At 42.4% G+C, this 23636-nt stretch overlaps 1 protein-coding gene across 1 annotated transcript in view; it reads left to right on the forward strand.

Annotated features, from left to right (window-relative positions):
• LOC131572913 (calcium/calmodulin-dependent protein kinase type 1D) overlaps window positions 1-23636 on the forward strand; it is a 210314-nt gene that overhangs the window by 77803 nt on the left and 108875 nt on the right. Inside the window, exon 2 of the mRNA XM_058826346.1 lies at window positions 13188-13319. Coding sequence (XP_058682329.1) covers window positions 13188-13319 — 132 coding nt within the window. The remainder of the gene's footprint in view (window positions 1-13187; window positions 13320-23636) is intronic.

Consider the following 23636-nt stretch of genomic DNA (forward strand, 5'->3'; position numbering starts at 1 on the left):
TCTGTCTTCTAACCACTTCGTTTTTGCAAGAAGTTTCTCCTATCCCTTGAAAGCTCATCTGCCCAGACATCCTGCATTGAGGCACCCCACTGAAATCTGAATAAATCACATCAACAGCATTTTCCCATCTGTGTAGTTGTTGACCCTTCCAGAGTATTCCAGTGCATTTATGAAGCCTGGATTTCCTTCCCTAAAGCCTCAATCTGTCAGATTGTTCAAAGTGTTCAGAAATTACATCTTTAGTGAGAGGGATATGCTTCTGTATAGTTTTTACTGACCTGCTGATGTCAGTTTTGCTGATCTGGAGAATTCTGTAAACTCCTGAATTTGTCCTTTGCATCCCTTTTCTAGAGTTACATTATATTAGCTGCCTTCTAAATTTTGGGTACCTGTAAAGCTTTAAGAGGGAGACTCCAGCCCGTGTTCAGTTTCATGCCCACGTTCCCCTGGAATGGTTGGGTCAGTCCAGCGTATTAGCCCCTTTTACCAACTTTGAAAAGAAGGTTTCCAGTGTAAGAACTTCCCCAAACCTCCCTGCAATGATCACACATGACAAAAACCCTAATTTTTTTTGTGATAATCATGTGGGTTTATTAATGCTGCATCTGTAGTTGGTTTCTTCCTGATCCATCAGTTATTTGGCACACATCTGGCTTCTCATAAGTGCAGGATAAGTTTTTATTGAGTTCCCTGCCTGGTGCAACTGCTCTTTAGGTGCTTTTTCCCACCTTTTGAAGTTCTTATATTTTAGCCACCATAACTTGAAATCCGTTTTTGCTTCCTCATTTGGACGCACAATTTCTGAGTTTGAGGATGTTGTCTTACTTCTCACACTTTCTCTTGCCCAGCTGCTTAGCCTGCCAGATTTCTCTGTTTCAAGAATTTCTTTACCTGGGGTTTATATTTGGTCTGTGTTTCCAGCATTAGTATTTCCAAACAATGCTTATACTGCCTGCAAATTTTAGCTCTCCTGGTTCTGTCTCCCAGGACCTTTTCACTTCTTATTTTAACAAATTAACTCATTTTTACAGGTATACCTTTAAAATGACACACAACACTGAGAATTTAACACAGTGTAAAAAGTAATACTTTCCTTCCTAAGAATTGGGGGTTTGTCTCATGTGTCCTACTATAGGCTGAGAGTTTCTTGCTGTGGAGAGTGAGGGGGAATCCAGTTCTTGCACACTCCTTTTTCTGATTGTTTCTAGCACCAATCTCTAGTCATAGTTTAAAAAACATTCAGTGTATTTGTGATTAAAACCAGTTACGTGACATGGGAAAGCAGTTGGTTACTTATGTATTTAAAATGTCTTTCACTGGAGAGTTATGGAAAGAAATTATTGAGCATTTCATTTAGAATGAACAAAGAAGTATGCTTTCTCATATAATTTGTACTTTATTGTGCTTAATTCTTCAGGAGACTGAAACTTAAAGTGTAAATGGGTTGGAGAAAAAGAATTACAGAGATTAGTACAGGACAGGTAGCTGAGACATGATGGGCCAGTGCCACTGTCACCTGAACAGAGACCCCTTTTCTGAATCTCTGACTGCTGGAGGCTGGGGGATAAACAGGGTGGGAGGAAGTCTTGTGCTACATGAGCTTCATTTCTTATGCTCTTTGTTAAAATTAAATTCCTACCCCTGGAAGAAAACAAAACTTTTCCCCAAGGAGGTGCCATGTTTTTTCTGCTATTCCAACTATTTCATGTACATCCTTTTGACTGATCATGTTTTAATGGATTCAAAGGTTACTTCTTCATGGTGAACCTCCCCATATGAGCATGGTGGGCAGAGATGCTGTCTTGTTTTGATTTATTCCTAAATTCCAGGGATCAACTTGTGCCTTTGCTGTCAGCATTGAGTGTCCAACCCATCTTCCCCTTCAAGCCCTTTCAATGACAATAAACAGAAACTCCCCAGGAAGCCAAATTTCTGAAATATTTTCTGATTTTTTTTCTTTAATCATCTCTTAACCTGTTTTGAATACTCTGTAGCCCATCTCTTCAGTAGGCTAGTGTATCAACCAGAGCACATTTGTACCCCACACAACCTGTGGCAGCTTTTGCCAGCTGGACCATGCACAGCTTGGCTCCTCAGCCTGCTGCCCGTGGCCTGTTGTTTGCAGTGCTTTTGGGAACTGGCTCTCAGAGAACCTTTACATTAGGAGAGATATTCCTGCAATCCTGCTTGTTCCTTGTCGCTCTGCCCATGTTCTCCTGCAATCCTTTTGGGTCCTTTAAACTTCTGGAGTGTAGGTCACCTGGGAGGAAAATATGCTGCTTCCTTTCTGTCCATGAAATTATGCAGCAGCTTCCAAAGAAACACAGAAATTATTGCTGTCAGGTTTGAAGAGTTGTGTTCTCCTCTTCCTACCCTCATCAGCTCTTGGGCCATTTTACAGTGCCTCTTGTCCCTGCTGTCCAAGGTCTGGGCTGGGTTATCTGGACCCACATGAAGGATAGGAAGCACAGTGGTGGCATTGTCAATGTGTGTGTGTAGTCTGTCAACCTGAGATGGAAATTAGATCTGAGAAACTTCATTTTAAAAACAGTCAGGGCGCGTGGCAGTCATCTCCTAGGAAACTCCTCATTGTATTACGAGACTATAATGTGCTGTGATTACATTTCAGATAAAGGGAATCAGCGTTGCTGTCAGATTGTCTCTGCTGAAGTTTTCCAACACAGAAGGACATCCCTATGCAGCAGTTGGCTTTGGTTGGTGTTTGTGAGCTGGTTGGGGCACTGAGATGGTTCCCCCTGTGCTGTTGTTCCCTGGAGGATGGCAGGAGAAGGCTGAGGGATGAGTACGTGGCTCTGCATGTGTTTTACTGTGTGCTGGAGCTGTGGACAGTCCCAGTCTTTCATGACTCTGAAAGTGTGAAGAGTCAAGTGAAGCTCTCAGGAGCAGCAGCTTGCCCTGGGAGATCTGTAGGACTTCAGTCTCCTTCTTAACAGCAAATTTGGCAAATACATTAGGGTTGTTCTCTGTGAAGAATGCGAGTTGCTATTAAAGCAGGAATCTGAAGACTTTATGAGCAGTGTGGCAGAGATATCAATGTCTGTCCCATTGCTGATGTCTTCATGGACCATCTCAACAACATGTTGCTTCCATGGACCAGACTGACCTCTTTGGGCAGGGAGGTCTGTCCTTTCAAAGGAAATGCAGGGAACACCTTTTCTCTGTTGTGATTCTCTGACATGCTCAGCTGCTCTCATGCAGCTCTGCCATGCTGAAAGGGCTCATTCCCTCATTCCCTGTCCTCTGACATCACATGGGCAAGGCAGCAGAATGCAGTGATGGCCCCCATCCTCAGGGGATGGGATTGCTACAGGGGTCACTGCCCTTCTCTGCTGTTAAAGCATGGGATGAGATCAGAGGATCACTGCTGCCAGGCCTTGTTGGCTCCCTGCTTCACCTGGACCCATGCTTAGGCTGGGCAGGATTTGGATGGAAGCTGGTACAGCTTCTGGCTCTTCACATCTCCCTGGGGAGTTTCATTTTTGCCAGTCCCTGTATAACTCCATGACATCAAAAGATGTGCCTGCAGAGCAGTGTGGAGGATCGTGACAATGACTTTATGGGAGGAAAGGTGTGCTGGTGCTGAGTCTATTTGGCAAGTAACCTCAGTTAGTCTCAACACAGCATGATAAAAATGGAGCCATGGAGAAATTCCTCATCGGCAGAAGATGGAAGAAACCCCCTTTTTGCAGAGCTTTCATGACAATGACCGAGGGTGGCACATGTGGAAAGTGTGTGGCAATTCTTTTTGCAGAAGTAATTGTGAGTTGCAAAGGCCCTGGTAACTTTGTGTACAGTTAGACTGAAATAGTCTTTGCCACAGTGTTTATTTTCAAGCTTGCCAGTTGCTAGGCAAACCAGTTTGCTGAGTTTTGTTATGTACCTCAGCTCAGGCATGAAGCCGCATGTGGATACATGAGTGAAGAGGCTGGGGAGTAAAAAAGCAAAAGCTCTTCCCAGTGCTTTGGGGGGTGGCCATTGGGAGTAAAGCTGCAGATGGATCTCTGAACATCCTGCAGTGCCTTTTCCTACCAGAGCGAAGTTCTGAACTGTAAAACAATTCATTTGTATTCCACCATACTGAATTGTCTCTCTTTCTCTCTCTCTCCTTTTTTTTTTTTTTTTTATTTCTTTTAATTTTTATTTTTTTTTATTTATAATCTGCAACTTGGAGTGGGCAAGGATACAAAATGCACATCATTTCTAGTCCAGATATTTAAAATGGATATGCAGGACTGGCTGAGACATCAGGATGAGAACAAGCCAATTAGAGTTTCACAGAGGCACAGAAGGGCTTTTAGACAATGGGAGTTGTTCAGCTGTGCTTGTGACAGCTCTGAACCCTGTGGCCTCCTCTTTTGCTGGCTGCTCATCACATTCATGGAGAAGCTTCCTGACTGGGGCTCTACACTGGATCTGAAGGATTAAAGTGGAAAAGGCAGATGCTAGGAGATGTGCACTTGTTTCATGGTGTGGTTAACTAATCTAAATTTGCCCTTAGAATAGGCAGGAGCCATGCTGTGATCATCTGCACTAATGTCTGGGCATCTCAAGTGATCTCTGTGACCAAAGGCATGCAGCAAATGGAGCAGGGGGTTTTTGGCTGACAGGGCTTAGGATCTTACAGACATACAGTGTGCTGTCATTAATTTTGGGTAGGACATAAGCATCTGCTGGAGATGCTTTTCAAAGTACAACAGGAATATACACTTTTAGATGATGGAAAACTTCCAGCTTTTAAGTAACAAAAATTAAATAAGAATCACAGAGTTGTTAAAGTTGGAAAAGACCTCCAAGACCACTGAGTCCAGCTGTTAATTCTGCTATCTTCACCAGCAAACCATGCCCCCAGGTGCCACATCAATCCATGGGGTTCCTGTTCCTCAAGTCCCTCACCTGTGGAATGGGCAGTGCAGTTCATGAAAGTCAGGGTTGGTGTTTGAAAATCACAGCTCAGGTTATCCAGTCCTTTGCCTCTGATCACTGGGGAAGGCTACTAGAACTGACTCTGTGGCTTTATTTTGTAGAGATAGAAATGCCACTTGAATGAATGAGATGCTGGGCAGACTTTTGTATCTTGGATTTGTGAAGTTCCAGACACCTTTAGGTGAAACTCTTGGCTAAATGGGAGTTTCCCATAGATTAGTCACAGTTGCAAAATTATTTGATCTTCAGGGGGTGGATAGTTCCACCTTCACTACAGACCTCTGTAGAAGGAAGGTGGGAATTGTTGGAAGCAAAACTGCAGTGTCTGCCTGGCTTTGCTTTGCTACAATATCGTCTACTTGTTCCATAATTGATTCAGCCTCTTGGAGAACTGCACAGTGGGCCAGATCTTTTCTTGGGTTTCCATGTGGAGAAAGAAGAAGAAGAAGAACCAGGCTTTTTAAATTGGTGTAATCTACTTTATATGGCCAGATAAGATCTGCAGGAATAATAGACCCTGCATATGTCAGTGTTAGAATAGGGAAATGCTTTGAAGAAAAAAATTATGGAGATCACTTATGCCTCTAGAAAGGTTTGAGGTCATTACTAGAAGAAAAAAAGGTTATTTTCTTGTGAGAATGCTTCCATCAGATAAATCCTGGGAGATGATGAGCTCCTTTTGACTCATAAGATGAAAGTGGAAAAAACGGTACTTAAAATATTCACTTTGGAAAGAAAGTGATCCTCAGTGGGGAAAAAAACCTGCTTAACAGTTCATTTGTGAAGTGTATAATGGAAGGAAGGTCTCAGCACAGAGAAGTGTATGTTTTTCTTGATAGCTTTACTGTGACTGCCACAGAGGATGTAATGTAAATGTAATAGGCCTTTAAAGACAATACTTCCCTTTCTAATAGGGGTCAGAATTAATCAGAAAGGAGCAAACAGTTCAGGAAAGAAGATGACTGTAATAACAAACATGACTGGGGATCTGAGCTGGGCCAGTTTCCCTTTTTAGCATCCATGCATCACTGTCTCAGAACAGACTGCATAGCATCCTATTAAATTAGCATACACCAGGCAGCTCAAACAAATTAGTTCGTCTCAGAAAGGGAAGAGGTTCTTCAGAAACTTTCCTTTTTGGCTTAATTTCTGTGCTTTGTGTAGCTCATTCATCTTTGAACCCAAGTTTTATTTCACTGAAGCCTGCATGCCTCGTTCTACTCTGCACCTGATGGTTTTTCTTGCCTGGAAGTTTTCCTGATTGTGTGTTTTGGTGTCTTCACCCTGCTGGTGTGTGAGCTGGAGTGACAAGAGGTGCTGGTGGTGTGTGCTATGCCCTGCTGTCACCTTGGAATTCATCCCAGAGTAAAGAATTAATTCCAGCTACAGAATGGTTCACATCATTTCCAGGGATGTTTTCCTTGAGTGAAAATGATTGTTACCCTCTAAAGGGGTTTTTGCCTTCTAGTGAAGGGGGTCTGGGGTTGTGAAGGAAACCACCTTGATTATACTGTCATAAATTCATGCTTTATGATGTGCAACTTTAAATTGGTGTTTTCTGGCTTCATAGAAGTCTCTTTCCTCTAAGTAGCTTTCCTATAAGTAGCTGACAAGGATTTCCAATCTTAATCCTAGTTCTTTTAGTGGGTGGGCTCTTTTTAGTTTTTCCCTGAGATTATTAAATAGTGAGGAGCTAAACTAGAAGAAATTATAAGCCTCAAATGGGCATTAAAATCCTTGCAGCTAACTCTGGTGACAAAAGCTGTCAAAACACTAAGCTGTTGTAACTGTAGATAATATTACCCCCAAAAAATAGAAGTTAAATCAACACAAATAGGAAAATTCTTGGTGGCTACAAAGATCAAAGCTTTGTGCTGCTCATCCTGTTGCAGACTGAAATGGTAGGTGGAAACCAAACTGGTTCATAAGGTGGTGGATGAAGAAGCTCTACCAGGGGTGTGATACTGTTGGGTGGCTCTGTTTAGGTCATGGCTACAAGCCCCAGCAGAGATCTGGGTACTGGTGGGGTTACTTCTTCCCAAATATTTTGTTAAAGGGGAAGCAGCAGAATGACTGGAAAGAAAAGTCTGCAGTTGGGATGTGCTGCCCATCCCTGGGCACGGTGACTCCCAAGGTCCTTCCACGCTGTGGCTGCTCACTGCAAGCCCACAGTGGTTCTAAGATACTTCCTAACTTGGACAAAATGCAGAGGGAATGGGCATGGGGCAATGGCTCAGGGCACAGAGCAAGGTGTCAGTGCTCCAGAAAGGAGCTTCTTGCTGCAGGAATGACCAGCAAAGAGGTGGGCACCCCTTGCCATTGTTGAAGTGTCCATCAGGGCATAGCAGGAGCATTTTGGCACAGTGGGAGGTGCTGTTCATCATCTGTAATGGGTTAATAGCAGCCCCAGCCTGCGGCATCAGGCACCTCCATGGGATCATCACTGCGGGCAGGGATCAGGATCAGCCCTGGAGAGGGGAACCAGGGTCAGACACAGCCCAGGGCAGGGCCATGTCTGGTGTTAGAGCAGGCACTCGTGGGGCCCCAAGGTAGGAAACAGCATTTTCAGTTGTGGCTGGGAGGCTTAGTGGAAATTAAATGAGTACGGAGGCTAAAAATACCAGTGTTAATACAGTGATCCCTCCCAGTTGTTGTGCTCTTGCCCAGGCAGAGGAAGCATTGCCATAGAAGGGGCTGCAGGGTTGGAACTGTGTGTTTGATGAATGAAAATAGCTAGAAAAAGTATTTGTGCTCTAAAGCATAGATGGCTGCAACCAGATTAGTCAGCTTTTGCCATGAATTTATATTCAGTTCTTGAGAATTTGGTTCCTGTACAATGTGTAGGACAGTGCCAGAGTCCTTCTTTCCTCTTGACTGGCTAAAAACTCTCTCCACACTTCGGTGTTAACTTTGCATTCGGACATAACCAATCTATTGAAAGTTAAATTGTAAATACATTTTCATGCAGCTGTCAGAACACTGATGGATGTGACTTTGGAATGAAAATTTTTATTTCCAGCTTTAGTTTGGTTTGTGTGGGGACGCACCTGGATGATGTGTGAGGAGAGTGAAGAAGTGTTTACAAAAACATCTGAGTAGAAAATTTAAAAAAAACAAAACTGAAAGAGAGAACATGAGTCTTGCAGAAAAATGGCTTTGTGGAAAAGCAGGACCAGAATCTTCCTGGTGTGTTAAACAGAGCCTGAGCTCATCCCACAGTTAACTCCTTGAGGCCCACGGAAGAAGCTGTGAAAATGCTAACAAAGACATTTTCCCTCTGTTTGTGGTGCAGTTCAAGGTCATCTTTGGAGAGTCAAGAAGCAGAATTTGAGTGTGGTTGCCAAAGCCACACTACAGAAATGAGCTTTAGTTTGGTTGGTTTCCCTTTGATTCAGTCAGACTCCTGTCTCAGGGTGGATGGACATGGTATATTTTTCAGATGTTGAGTGTTCACTTTTTTTTCCCTCCCTAGTTTGGCCAGGGCAAAGTACACATGGGAAGCCAATTGTATCATAATTAAGAACATTAGCTATATGCAGCCTGAAAACATGATATCTGTTTCCTGGCTATGTCTGTTGACTTAGTGTGACAGAGCACCTGCTAATGCAGTGGAAAACTGCTCAACATGGAGATTGAATGGAAAAAATGAAGTTTTATCCCTCCATCAGCTTTGTCTTCATTTTGTCAGTATTTTTGTCACAGCAATTTTTTTGTTGAATGAGAACAGATTTGCTGTCGCAGTATATGCTGTTCATTGTATTTCAGAAATTAAGTGTTCATATTAAATTATAGTTCCAACAGAAGAAGGAAAAACTTGCTTGTTCTTTATTTTGCTTTGATCTGCAGGATAGCCTAGCCTTGCAGCCACTACTTTCTCATAGAAAATCCAGTCTGTTTGGGTATGAATAATGTTCATATTCCAATGTTAATCTTGAAAGTCTGATCTTTAAATATATATGAAAGAAAAATAATGCATGAGAAATAATTTAAATTAATCAAAGCTCTCAAAGATTGGCATCTCATTGGATACTGCATAGTCCATGTGTTTGCAAAGGGGTGAGGAGCCAGAACATCTCAAACAATCTCTAGAATTTACCATTATCTCAATGTCACTCATCAAGTCCTTTAACCTCTTTTTTTTTTTCTTTTCTTACGTTGTTCCTAATTCATATGGAAATTATCTAAATCATAAAATTATTCTATGCCTTAATTAGAAGTTTGAAAGGAGCTGTTCCTCCAGGGTAAATGATAACATGGTCAAAACTTTCAAAAATAGGCTGTTGCCGCACATGGATTTTGGCAGCTAAAAGTGGTTTCATTTTGCAGATGTTTCTTTCTTACCCATTTCCACCACTGTCCTAATTCCTCAAAGCCATGACACTTTTTCACTTGTTTGCTATTGTCTGCAGGCGGGACAGGGAAAATTCCTGAAGGATTTTGAAGTTCCTCTTCAGACAGGCAAAGACTTTGTCCCTGGGCATGTTGGAAAGTTGCAATTAATGCTTTCCCAGCTGAAGGGAATGGTGCATCCCAGCCATTGCAGACACATTTATAATCATAATTTTTAAGTATTTAACCTCTTTTCCAGATTTAAAAAAAAAAAATCTATATCACAGTGTGATATTTGGTTTTTTTCCCTTTTTATCATACAACACCGCTTGGTAATGTTTATTGGAAGCCATGGTCTTTTCATAAAAGTCCTGTCATGCTGACGGTGTAAAATGCAGTATTTTCCTACCCCAAACTTCTTTCTAAATCTTTGTGCACAATTACATTTTAAACCTCAATAAAGAATTGTAATTAATTTGTAGAGATAAATTGCTTCGTTCATTAATACAATGATTTTAAAGGCAGCATTAATTCCTTTTGGGGAGAAAAAAATCTCTAGCAAGCCTGCTGAGCTAGTAGTTCTGGGGAGCTTTTTAAGGAGGTGGGGACTTGCTGCAGGATATATTGCTGTTAGCAAGAGAATGAGCAGCCTAGTCTTTCTAACTTTCTCTCTGACAGAGAGAAAGTTTACCTGTTCATGCCTGAGTCAAGAGGGGTTTAGTGGAGGCTGGACTGTGTCATTAAGGGTGGATGAATTCAGCTGCATGTTTGAAATTATGAAAATTTCTTTCCCATCTATTCAATATTATTTTTGACTCTTCCCTGACTCCAGCAGACTCCAGGAGTATCTTTGCTGCCTCTCCCTTGCTGGTGCTCCCTCAAACCCTTTCTTTCTTCTTGCCCTATATTGCTGAGTCTCTGTTTAGCACTCTGATCCCTCTCTGCATCTGTTCCTTTCCTTCTCTTTCCTTCCAGCACTTCCCTTCTCTTTCTTTTGTGCCTTGACTTGTTGCTTTGCCCCCCTCCTCTGCTCTGTGACCACAGGAGCATATATAGTGCACAGGATAGTGCCTCACTTCTGCCTCCTCACATCTCCCTCCTGCCTTCCCAGAAGATCCATCTCAGCCCTCCCCCTCCCATTGCTCAGGAACTCTTCCCAGCATTAGCAATTTCATGCCATGGCCTCATATAAAAATCAATGTAAAAAAGCACCCTGTCTGTGCCTGGGGTTGACATGAGACCAAACACTTCAGCTGAGCTTTAGGTTATTTCATGCTATAATGAGAGAGGTTGTTAAGGACATAGGGAATTGAGTTCCATGAGTATTGCAGAGCTCCACAAAAAAAATTTCATTAAATTCACAGAGGCTCTTTCTGACTAGGAAAACCATATCTGTCCTGAGAAGTGGAGGAAGAAATCCAGCAAAATGATGGATGCTGGAAAAGCCTGCTGAAAAAGAGGTTCTTCCTAAAGTTAACTATATTGTATAGAGGGGAAATAAAAGTATTTCCACTATTCTGTTGTCTGAGATCAGCAATGAAATGCAGATTGGGATGGGAGCTCCTTGTATTTTTATAATATCATAAAGACTGGGAGAGCTGTGTGATCAGTAAACGACTGGTGTGAATATTGCAGCTTCTAACACCATTAAACTGAAGGCAAGGAGCCTGTTCAAGGCACAGCTGGAGTGAAGTGCTGTGCTGAAATCTTAAGCAGATGGGACTTAAGGGCTTCATGAAGTACAGCTGGGAGCAGCCCTGTGAGTTTCTGAGTGCTCTGGTCTGCCACCAAAGCTGGTAAGCACTGAGAGTTCTTAGAGCTTTCCAGCAAAAGGGTTTTACTGCACTTTTGGTCTGGCTGTCCCAAGGATGAGGGTGAGGATGAAAACCTTATTTGGTAAATTGAATGGCTAGGGCTGTCTACAACAGGAAAGCAGAGAACACAATTAAAAACACTCTGGGTGGCTTATTTGTGCAAACCATTTGGATCAGTTGTGTGGACCCTAAATTGGAGTCTGTGATGCTCTGACATACTGTGGTGGATTATACACAAAGCAGAAAAGAGGGAATCATTCTGCTACTCCAAGTGGCGTAAATGTAGCCATAGTCTGTCTTTTTTAGTAAAAATGAGGCAAAACATTTCTTGGTTCAAAGGATCACTGCCCCGTGTGGACAAGCTGTCAAACATCTGCTGCATAGCAGCATGAAAAAGTATTTTTTCATCAGCTTCCTATCACTGTTTCCTTATCTGCTGGCTACAAAAGCATTTCTGCTAAACAGCTACTTTGTTTCCAGAGCAGCAGCCTCTTCCTTTTCCTTATACCACTTGATTCATGTGGCTGTTTAGCAACTCAGGAGCTGTTGGTGAGGTCACAGCAGCCTGGTTGTGTCATCCAAGTGCATGACTTAAAAAGGAGGAGCCTGTCCAGGAAAGGAAATTCTTTTGTTTATCCACAAAACATCTAGATAAGCAGCAGTTGTGGGGAATGAAAGCCAGAGAAAGTTGGTGGTAGCCAGATGAGGCTGTGACCAAACATTAACGTTTTAAGAGCAGGCTGGAGCGTGGTTGGTTGCTCAGCACCCTCCTGAGCATTTATCAGAGCTATGTAGGAGAGCAGAATAATCTGCTGATGAGGGGAAATAATAAAGGAAAGACTCTTTTTGTTTCTTATAAATAAAACACAAACCTTCAGCTGGTGGATCATAGAATTCAAGAATAGCTTGGGTTGGTAGGAACTTTAAGGATCATCTAGTTCCAACCCCTTGCCATGGGCAGGGGATTCCTTCTACTAGAAGGTATCATGATCAACATGATCCTTCAGTTCTCACTGGGTTAGACAAATCCTTGGATCTGATCTCTCTTGGACAAAGTGGGTGCTTCAGGAGGAGGTTTTGGTGAATAGGAACAATGATTTGCTATTCCTCATCAGGTCAATGCTCTCTCTTGTCCAGTACATTGCTGCTAAACCAGTAACAAGTTCCAGAATATAAGGATGTTCCTAATGTACCACTGCAAAATCTGTCCAGAATAGCAGAGTTGGAATGATGCTCAAATGCTAAAAAAAATCTGGGAACCAAAAAAATGTGTGTATAGCACTGACTGTAACGGCCTCTTCTCAGTCAGGTCCAGAGGTTTGGAAGGAAGCACTGACAGTGCAAGAAATAATGCAGTGTTATGAAATAACCTAATGGGCGAGAGGCACTGCCCATTCTTGGCAATTAGTGGCTGGCTGCTGTGATGATGTTTTTTTATTTGTGTAACACTCTCTGGGGTAACCGTAGGGAGGCTGCTACTTAGGCCAATGTTCAGGCTTGTGATTTAATCTAATTCTTTGGCTTTAGTGGTTACACACATCAGTTTGTGTTGACGAATAACTCTGTATATATAGAGAAATTCTGATGCAGTCAGAATCAGGGTTGATCCAGTGGTGGGAAGCTCTGGGCAGCCCAGGGAGGACCAGAGTGGGGGCCCTGACCTCTTGTGGTGACTGAGGAACCAGGAGCACTCCTGGCACTGGTGTGTCACTTAGTCCTAGGGACTTTGTGCTTCTATGTGAATTAAACCTCCAAAAATCTCAGAAAGGGGAAAAGTACATCATCCACCAAGTCAGCAGCTGGACTATGGTCCATGAGAAATGGTACTTTCTCATTTTCAAGCTTTGCTCATATCACTGCTGGACTATGGTTCTTTATTAAAGTTGTTGTGTTTGGTAAGCCTTTAATGTTTTCCATGAGTGTGAATGTCTCCATATGTTTTTAAAGGCAAAGAAAGATGTTTGTAATGTCATTTCTGTGTTTAACAAGAGCAGCATCCAAAGGACACCAGAAGAACTATATTCAGTGGTTGTGTTTCAGTTAACAGGTTTCAATGAAAAAGCACCACTTTAAACCAGAGTTTTTCTTCCCTTCTTTCAGGGGTGCATTCTCTGAAGTTGTTTTGGCTGAAGAGAGAGCGAGTGGAAAACTCTTCGCAGTCAAATGCATTCCCAAGAAGGCACTGAAGGGAAAGGAAAGCAGCATAGAGAATGAAATTGCAGTGCTGAGAAAGTGAGTACCAGACCTTCATTTCTGCATCTTTGCTTCAGTTAAACTCTTGCATTTGAGGAACAGTGATTGACAAATGTGACTGAAAAGTTGTTCAGCCCATCACAGACAGACAAGATCATGCAAATTTAAATGGTGTTGAAAATGTTTTCAGAAATGCTCTTCTTTTCTTTCTTATTAATTCCACCAGATAGCTGCAAAGCAGGAAAAGAGAGGATTTAGGCTAATGTAAGTCTATGATGCCATAAAATATCCACTAAGAATGTCAGCAGTTGTGTCACAGGCTTTGAGGAGAGGAGGAGCAGGGTTATAATTTTTAAATGTTTAAAACAGTCTGTTTACTAATTGCTCTAAAATGTTGACATGCTATGGATTGTCATAAGAGACAGTGGTTAATCTGTACCATGCAGATGAGTGGTACCTCTGTACTTCTGGAAGGGGGATGTGTTTTTTCCTTACTTTGGCTGGAATACATGGATAAGAAAAAGGAATTTCACAATTGCTATGAATTCATTGTAGTTATTAGAGGCTTGATCCTTACCTCTTCCTCATCTTATGTCCTGAAGGTGGGATTCATCTCACCTGACTTGAGATATTTGAATCTGAATTTATGACCCTTGACTGTCCTCCTGGGAAATAGAAAGACTTGTTCATGATTTAGGATTGGTTCATGAAGTGTGTTTTAAGCTTCTGAAAGTACCTTCTCACTGAGTTAAAGGTAGCACAGCTATACAGAACTACTCTGCATTGGACTCTTGGGACACTCTTATTCCTGCTGCACTTCTGTCCAAACTGGGACTTACCCCAGTGCTTGGTCATGCCAGAGCTGATGGCTGATCATCAGGGCACCACATGACCAAACTGATCCCAAAAACTAACTGGATGGAGAGCTCAGGCAGCTGAAATCAAAGGAGCTGGTTCAAGGGCAAATCCAGACATCTCAGTAGGCAGAGAGGGTCTTTTTCAGTGGAGAGACATAAATGGAGCTCCAAACAGCTACAACTATTTGTAGCAGTGCCTTCCTATTGCTGAGCCTGCCTTGGGTCAGTACAATGTAAACCCAGTGACAAATGTAGCATGTTGTCTTGCTGTGTGGTGTTAATGAGAACCTGTCATAAAACTCAACCATTGCCATCTCTGTAACCAGGCAATAATGGCCAATAACCACAGCTTGAAAGTCTTTGTGTTGATGGGTTCGTCCCCTGGTACTCGTGTGGGTTGTAATACTGGCAATATCCACGTGCAGTAAGAACTTGCATCAGCCTTGATCCTGAGCTGGTAGAGCAGAGAAATAATTTAAGTTATTCCTTGTTTCTGCATTGTGAAACGTTTCTGTTCCCTGCAAACAATTTCTTGAGAAATGAGGAGGCAGCACCTGGGCTGTGCTATTCCAGCTGCATGGGCAGGAGAGTGAGTGGGCAGAAAATTCCTTAATTCATGCAATTAGATCTACCCAATCTTTTGTCCTATGCACATTAGGACCTTAAATGAGAATTCCCCTTTTTTATCTCCTGGTGTCTTCTACTTAGCCGTTGCTAATACAAACTTTGCCTGTCATTGTCTTTATTCTGAAAATAAACACCCTTGCTTGCAGATGCACTATTGAATTTGTATGTGCCACCAAGGAAACAATTAGAAAATAACAAACTAAATTCTGCCTACAGTTGAGGAGAAGGGATATCAACCTGTTTCTCTGTTCAATGAATTCTCTGCTTCAAAAGCTGTCAGTAAAAATAGATTTGAGAGTGGTTGAATGGATCCTGAGCAGCTGTTGCTAAGCTCCATCTAAGTGCCCTTGTTTTTGTTTCTTGTAGCTTAACACTGAGTGGGAATGGCTAATTCTTGTGTTGTCTAATGAATGGGTGGGACCCCAGTGCCCTGGGCTTCCTTACAGAGCTGTGAGGTGCCACATGTGCTTAAATGCACCATGCACTGAACCACCTCATCTGGAGGATGTGCACAGAGGATGCCTGGAAGGAGCAGTTGGTCCCTGTTCCCCAAGGGGAAGGTGTGGAGACACAGAAAATGGATGCAAAGCAAACAGAAATATGCACGTGTGTTGATCCTAGTCTCCCTGTCTGGTTTTGCATTATGTCTTTTGAGGGTGCTTAAACTCTGATGGGATAAAAGTCCCAAAGACACCCTGCCTGGCTAAAATACAGGCAAACTCCTTGATCCTTCAGAGAAGGATCTCTTGTCTTACACTGGATTTTCTCCTCCTATCTTCAATCATTAGAGTTTTGTTTTCCTCCTGACAAGCTCTGTGCTTTCTGGCAGACCTCTGCCAATTGTTATGAAATGCAACAACTCTTCTTGAGTTCCCCCAGTTGTATATTAAATTGAGGTCTGGTAGGTTCCTGAATATAATCCCTGCAATGTCTGCCAGCTCTCAGGTGAGCTGCTCATGCCCCTGTGTGTGGTGAGCACATTTTAGGAACAGTCAGAGATTGTGCTGGCATGTCCAGAATCAATGTCCACAGTTCCCATATACTTTGTACCCTCAGGCATCTCTGGTGAAGGTTCATCCCCCTGCCAGTCCTGCCAAATCATTCAGATCTGGCAGAATCAATATGGGAGAGAGTTTGAATGATGCTGTGTGTTGAATTAATGTTTTGAGGAGCATTTTTTGCAGTCAGGATTAAAAGCTGGAGGATGGAGTACTGGTGATGAAAACATTAATCCAGTGGCCAAAAGCTTTGGGTCCCCTCTCACCTCTGCTACTTATCTTCTGTCACAGGAGTTATTGTCTGTCTCAATATTTATTGGCTGTGAAACAGTCTTTATTGAAAAGACTTTCAAATAAACAGTTTTACCTGCAGTTGCTTTCCTGTCCTCTCTTGTGGTGGCAGACCCAGGAGAGTGGGCGTGAGAGGGGAGGATTCTGGGCCGGGCTTAGTGTGAAACCAAAACTTCTGTCAGTCTTTCTGTGTGTCTGGACTAAAAAGCTGTTGGGAGTATTAATCCAATATTCTGAGCAGCATAAGGTCAGTGACTCCCATGTGAAGTACATGGAAGGTAGGAGATTTTATCTCTCTGTCTGTGGGCTTGGACGCTCTTGCTGCCAAAACAAAATGACACATTTTAGGAGCGATGTTCTGCGAACAGAGGAGCCGAGCTGCCAGCCAACTGATCTGCATGTTTGTGTGAGTGCCAGAGTGAATCATGCATACTCCATAATTCTATTTTTCCAGCCATGGCCAACAAATCTGTTCTTAAAAAAGAAAAAAGGCGGAAGAGCCGTTAAGTCAATATTTACGCCTAGCAACCTTAACAGGGTTCTTCCAATATGGACTCCTGTGTCCCGTGGAAATCCATGGCAACATTCCCCGAAGACTCGGATGGGTGGGGACGGAGTGGGAAGGAGCTCGCTGTCGAGTGATGTGCTGGGAGAGACTGAGTCTGCAGTTAATCCAGGAGCCTGGGCCTGACAAAGCATTTAAGCAAGTGCCTAATTTCAGACAGTAATTAGTTCGGTGAAATTGGTGGGGAGGCTGAGCTCCCCTTGCTTGGATGTTTCAGAGAAGGGTGAGGGTCTCAGTGGGCACCTGTGTTTGGTACCACATCAAGAGGGGAGTTTTCTTAATATCTTCAATTAAGACATTAAGACATGTGGAAAACATGCTTAGAATGGCTTAGAATCTGTTTGAGGAAGAAAATGGGATCTCTAGAACTGGACTGTCATAGCTCCAATAACTGTCTGTGGGGAACGACAGCACACAGTCACCTTTGTATGACACAGCCTTTTTCTGAACTGATGTGTGGGGTCTTTCATAACCTGCTCTGAAAGAAACTGTGTTCTGGGTTTGAGCAGAAAGAGAAATGCAGTCCTTTCCATTGTTTGCTGTAGAAGAGAGGAAATTTCTTCCACTTATGGTAATTGTGCAGGTGTGAACACGCTGAAAGAGGAATCGTCTGCTAGACGGGTCCTTGAAGGCAGTGCATAGTGTGGAGAGCTGGGCTGCAGAGAAGCAGCAGTCTGAGGTTCTAGTTAAAGAGGGGGAAAAAAAACCCCAAACTTTTAAGTCAAATAAAGAAAAACATGCCTGATTTGCTTATGAGGATGGTGTTGTTTCTTTTTCATTTGGTTACACCACTCCTTATCACAAGAAATTCTCTGCTGCCTGTGTAATACCTGCCCAAATGTACAGACTCAGTGCTGAGTCAGGGCAAAGCAAGGGGAGGAACCAGAAACTGTGTGTAGCCCTGCACCCAGGTTTATTGATTGCTTAATGGCAGTAATGTACACATGTGTCTTGTTAAGCAATACTGTCCAGCTAGCAAATCATACTCAGCTTTAGCTATTTTCTGCTGAACAGGGATTTTAAAAAATAATTTCTAACCTATTTAGTTATCTCTTACCTTCTCCCTCACCTCTTTACTATCCTATATCCCCTGGAAGAGGTGTCCTTAAATTCCTTGCTACAAATCAAATCCATGCCTTACTGAGGTCTGAGGCTATTTTTTCCTGTTAAACAGAATGAACTCTTCCCAGCAGGTCAGCTAAACTTCTGCCAGTGCTTTCCATCCCTGTTTCCTCAGGAGACAGGATGTTCAGGCAGTGATTCATGCCCAGGCTCTGCCTCACTCCTTATATGCCTGCACCTACAACCAGGAGCTGCTGCTGGGATAAAGAGTAGGGAGAGAGGAGGGGAAGTGTCCTCCTGCAAAGCTTGGGAGGTCAGGGCTATATGCCCAAAGTAAAACTAAACAAAAAACACCAATGAAAAGTTTTCCTAATGTGGGTGGAAGTGTGGGAGCTTCTGCTCTCCTATAAATCAGATGATGGTCAAAGGAGCCCCTTGCTCCATGCCAGGAGGCAATGCTGTTCCTCATGTTAGAGATAACAAATGTGGCAGAATCACCCCTTCTCAAGATTTACATGAAGGTTTCAGGGGTAATTAAAAAACTGTACCTCTTTGCTCCTTTTCAGCAGCCCTTTGACCAACTCCCTGTAAAACCTCTCTGTCCCAGATTCTTACCTTTGTAATGCCCATCCCTCCAGAGCTGACCTGATAGCCTCCAGGAAGACGAATCCAAATTTAGTTTTGAACCCATTAGTTGCCTCTTATTAAATTCTTCTGTGCAATTTAACTCAGGATCAAAGGCTACATTAATTCTGAATAAAATTTGCCGTGCAGAAGTTTAATGTACCTTAACATAAATCCAGGTATTTAATTAATTCAGATGAATGTTCCTGAATGACTTTGTGGGACAGACCCATCTATTCAAGCCACGATTGTTTTTGGGTCAAAAAATACAGCCCTTGCAGGCCTGGGTGGTCCCATACTCCAGTTTCCCAGTCTGGAGGCTCTGCTGGTGCCCACTGATGGTCTCCTATGGTAATTATTTTTCCGTCCAAGGTTACACAGCAGAGTACAGGGCCAGCTGAATTAAAGAGGAGACATTCAGATCTTGTGTTGATAAGTGCTAACATAAAAGTGACAGTAATTAGATTGTGTAGTTGATGTACAAAAAAAGCTGTGGGATTGACCTTTTTGGGGTTAATGACTAATTACCTCTTTGCACCCCAGCAGCAAGAGCTCTTTTTTTTCTGTCAAGAAATGGATAGATGGGTAGGAAATGAAAAAACAACAACAAAAAAGCACTTGACATCTCTGTCTGTCAGGTATCATAATTTCTCTGGTGCTTACTCTATAGTCAAAACAGGCTTGCTGCTTTTTTATTTTTTCCCTGTTTTTTCTCTTCTGTGAATAATGGTGAGAAGATCGGCTGCCTCAGCAAGAATTGAAGAGACAGCTGGTTGTTATATTAAGTAATCACTCTCTGAGAAAGCTTTTATGTAGATTTACTTGTTAAAACCTGGCTTGCTCATGCCCCTGCAGTTGTGCTGGGGTGACAGAAGGCTGACTCTGCTCTCCCTGTGTTGCCATGCTCCAAACCCTGCCAACTGCACATCCAGGACATCCAAAAACCTGCTCCTCAGTGGGGCCCTGCATCCCCAAAGCTGGCTCAGGGTGCTCAGACTCGCAGCCACCAGCTAGGGTGGGATACCCAGTGGTAGCACTAATGATGTTGATGTCAGTGGTGTCAGGGTAGGGCCCTTCCAAGAATATATTTGTTGGCATGATGCATGGATTTGCTTCATCGTTGCCCCTGTACATCTTTTGGGCTGATCTGGATGCCTGGAGGGACCCTGGTGCCTGCTTGTGGAGCCTCCCTTACAGCTGTGCACTTCTGCAGGAATCCCTGCTAGGGAGGCAGGCAGGCGTGGAAAGGAGCCAGGAGCTACAAAACTCAGGGTAGGGGGACAGTTGGGCATGCCTGGAGGCTGACATCAGCCTGAGCCATGAGATCATCTCCTGGATCAAGGCGATGCAGACTGGATGAATTGCCCTTCTCGGGTTTCAGGCGAAAGGGAATCTGTCCCTCTATATGTGGATATGGCACAGGGTGGCTCTGCCTTGGCACTTGCAGTTGGCTCAGTGTTAAGCAAATAGTTCTGTTGCAAAGAATTCATCCCAGTGAAAAAATGTGAAACCTGAAACAAAGCTGACACCATTCTTCATCACTAAGATGCTGGAAACTTTGCAGGGGAAGAATTGCAGCCAGGACTGCCTGGATTGCATTTCATGCTAGTTTAGATGTAAACAAATGTAGGGAAACAGATGAAGACCATCTTAAAAAATCCTTAAAATACATTAAATGGCAGAGAACAATCCCCTGTGAAGTGGTAATCACAGAATCCTTTTTATCTTCTCTCATCTTAGACAGTTCCATTCACGTGCAGTGTGCTGGGTCAGGCTTCAGGGATGGTGTGTGGCATTTCTGTGTCTCAGCCTGACTTCACACCCTGCACACCAAGACAGCCGTGTTCCTCCAAGGAGGTTATAGCATGATAAGTAATTTCACTGTAATTGCTGGATGGTGACACAGCTGTCCTCTCTTCTGGGTGGTGGTGGTGGTTTACCAGATCTCCCTGGCATAACTGTTGCTGTCCAAGGTCACCCCATACCTTGACTCATCTCAAAAAATGGCATATCCATGTTAGGAGGACATGGAAGCACATTGTCACTCAGTGCTCCAACTTTTAAAATACTTCAAGGAAGTGACATCTGATTTCTCAAAGAGTTCTAAAAAGGGTCCAAATTAGCAGAATGAGTTTTAGTTTAGAATGTCACCCTTAGGTGGTGTCTGCTCCTGTGTGGCACAGAAGCACAAATATGCTGATTTGGAAGGGAACCACGAGGATCATTGAGTCCAATTCCTGTTTCTGTACAAGGCACCCCGAGAGTCACACCCTGTGCTTGAGAGCATTGTCTAAATGCTTCCTGAACTTTGGCAGGATTGGTGCTGTGACCACTTCCCTGGGAAGCCTGTCTTTTGCACAGATGGAATAACAGGGTCTTTTCAGAGGTCCTAGCTGAAGAATGAGAAGATGTGGCCTATTTTCCAGTGTGTAATTCTCAGGAAGATGGTTATGATTGTGTTTCAGTGGTACAAATATCTGATTACATTGCCTTTGTCTGTTACCTAAAAGGAAAGACTTGCTAAGATGCATAAAGCCTTTTTAATAAGATCTTAAAGTTTGATAAATGACTCAGCTTTAAATTTGGATTCATAAGGTCTGTTACAGCCACATGTTTAAACCTAAGAGTTACCTAGTTTGCAGGCACATGGCTTTGGTAGTAGGGACAGCATTTTCTCCAGTGCTTGCAGTTCAAAACTTCAAGGATGTCTTGGTGCATAAAAGCAGTAAGGATGTACTCAGTGTACTCCTAGGTGGCTTCATTAGGCAAAGTTCCTCTTCTGTTTTTTCTCCCTAGATTCTTTATAGGTAATCTGGAATGTTTTGTCCAAAAAAAGAGGCTTTGGGTTTTTTTCCCCCCATGGAAGTATCTTCATTTGGAAGAAGTATAAAAGCTGTTTAAACATCTCATGACATTAGGGAAGTGAAGATGCCTTTGTTTAAATATTATCAACCTTCTGCATTTTGCCTCTATTCTCTACTTTTGTCTTGAAACATCAACTGGCAGAATTCAATATTTTGTACTAAGCTGTTGTGGTGTGCTGTTTGGAACCAGTTAGTTTCTAACCTCAGGGTGACCATACTTTGGTGATGGGTAAGTTTTTAGATGCATAGTCCAAGCAACTCAACGGATAATCCTTTATCTTACTTCCACACTATTAAAATCCACATCAGTAACTCATAAAACACTGGACTATTGGAGTGGTGAAGGAGAGTTATAATTTTTAAAACACTGCATAAAGAGAACAAGTAAATGAAAGGTAAGAATCATCTGGCCAGCTGGAAGCATCCTCCAGGTACACAGCTGCATCTAAGCTCAAGCCTCACTTGCTATGGAAATCATCAAATATGCATTTCTAAGTGGATCAGAATGTACAGGGAAGAAAAACAAGTATTCCAAAAGTGTCAGTTCAAGAAGGTAGAAACAGAAATCTCATCAGAAATGACAGTTTTCTTGAGTACTCCTTGTCCAAAGCAGTTTTTTGCTCTTAGTTGCATATTAAAATGCTTTGTAAACACATCTTGCTGTATTTTTTGCCTTCATTATATGAAATTACACAGTAATGTTATCAGTGGGCAGGTTTCTCTGAGACTCCAGTGTGAATTTAAAACAACTCCATTGGCAACTTACACCTCCTGATTTCATTTATAGAAGATGAATCACAATTAAATTTTGTGTCTCACAAATGCAACAGTTCTAGGTGACTTAAACCAGAGTTTGGCAGAAGGGGGCTGGTTCTGACCATAATAAAATGGGGAAATATTTGTACTCTATCCCATGTTCTGCTGCATCAGGTTAAACCTGACAGCAACCTCTGTGTTTGGAATATATCCAAAATATCCTGAACTGACAGCTGCATAAATTAATTGCTATTTGACCAACTAAGTCTACAACTGTCAACTGTGATACATATTGATTTTTTTCTTGTAATGCTTACTCATACAACACTTTATTTGTGTTCAGTAAGAGTTTTTAAGGGAAAAAAAAGTTTAAAAACATCTCTACAGAATTTATCTCTTAACAAAAGCAGACATAAAAAACTCTCTTCTAGGTCTGGGGGCTGCCCTGGTGATTAGTTTGATCAATTAAATGCTGATGATAATTTTGTTCCAAATGAAACATTGATCATCTTTTTAAAATTAGAAATTCCATTTTTTTAAACTGTGTCTTACATTCATAAGGCATTGGCTTCATCAGAATAGATAATTTTATCCTGAATTAAGAATGTCCCTGGTAAGGGGGTTGTCCTTCTGCAACTATAGGACTTTAAGCCTCTTAGTCAAACCGGTTTTCAAAATAAAGCCTAACGTTTTCCTTGCTTGCATCCATGTTTCTTCATCTCTGTCTATCAGGGGCATCGGGCTGTATTGCCCAGGTCTGAGATCTCTCTCTCTAAGTGCAGAAACCTTTGGGTTAGTTTTAATACTGACAGTTTGTATCAGTAAGTGGACTATGAAATCATTTCCCCAAGGATGGGTGACAGCCAGCTTTTACTCTGCCAGCTATTTTATCAAATGAAAATTATGGAGTATTACATTGAACAGGAATGCTTTTGCCTCCTTGACTTACCCCTTAATTTTTTTGTCCAGGAAAGTAGACATAGGTGCAAGCCTTCTTAGGGTTAATAAGTTTTTCTTTGAAGGCACTTAAAAATATAGATAGCAGAATTTATTTGTTTTTCTTGAAAGTTTGTTCAATAACTTTGAGAATGGATATTGGTAGGAAGCTTTTGCAAATAATCTAATAATGTATTACAGGTCTATACTGTACCAAAACAAACAACTGATAAATAAGTAGCACTGAACTGTGCCAGATACATTTCTGCACACCAGCAGTGTCTCCTTCTGAGATTAATCCAAATTTCTATATATAATCTGTTTGGTTCCCACCAAATAAAATAACAACCTGCTTCAAATATCTTCATACCTTTGTGATATCTCCTGTCTTGGCTGACGCAACAGGGATTAAACTGCAACCTTTTTGGACTTGCACATACATATCATTACAGCTTCAGTGAAGCAGCCATTCCCTGCAGGCCACTAGAATGGATTCAGGCCTTGGTGGACTGGGCTCTGAGTGCAATAATTAACTCGTGCTGAAATACTGGTTTGAAAAGTCCACATTGGCGTGGGGTTGTTTCTCAGCTGTTTAATTGTTCTTCCCCTCCACCAAAAGCAGAATTCCCATGCAGCAGCAGCAATCAGCATAATACATTTTGTCAAAAAACATCTCTCCAGACCAAAGCAACCTGGTCACTCCCATGCCTGCTGTAAACTTGATAATTAGAAGAGAAAACAGCTGCTGTTCACAGCTTTGCTTTTAAAGAGGATAA

This window comes from Poecile atricapillus, chromosome Z (genome assembly GCF_030490865.1).
Source record: "Poecile atricapillus isolate bPoeAtr1 chromosome Z, bPoeAtr1.hap1, whole genome shotgun sequence".
NCBI lineage: Eukaryota > Metazoa > Chordata > Aves > Passeriformes > Paridae > Poecile > Poecile atricapillus.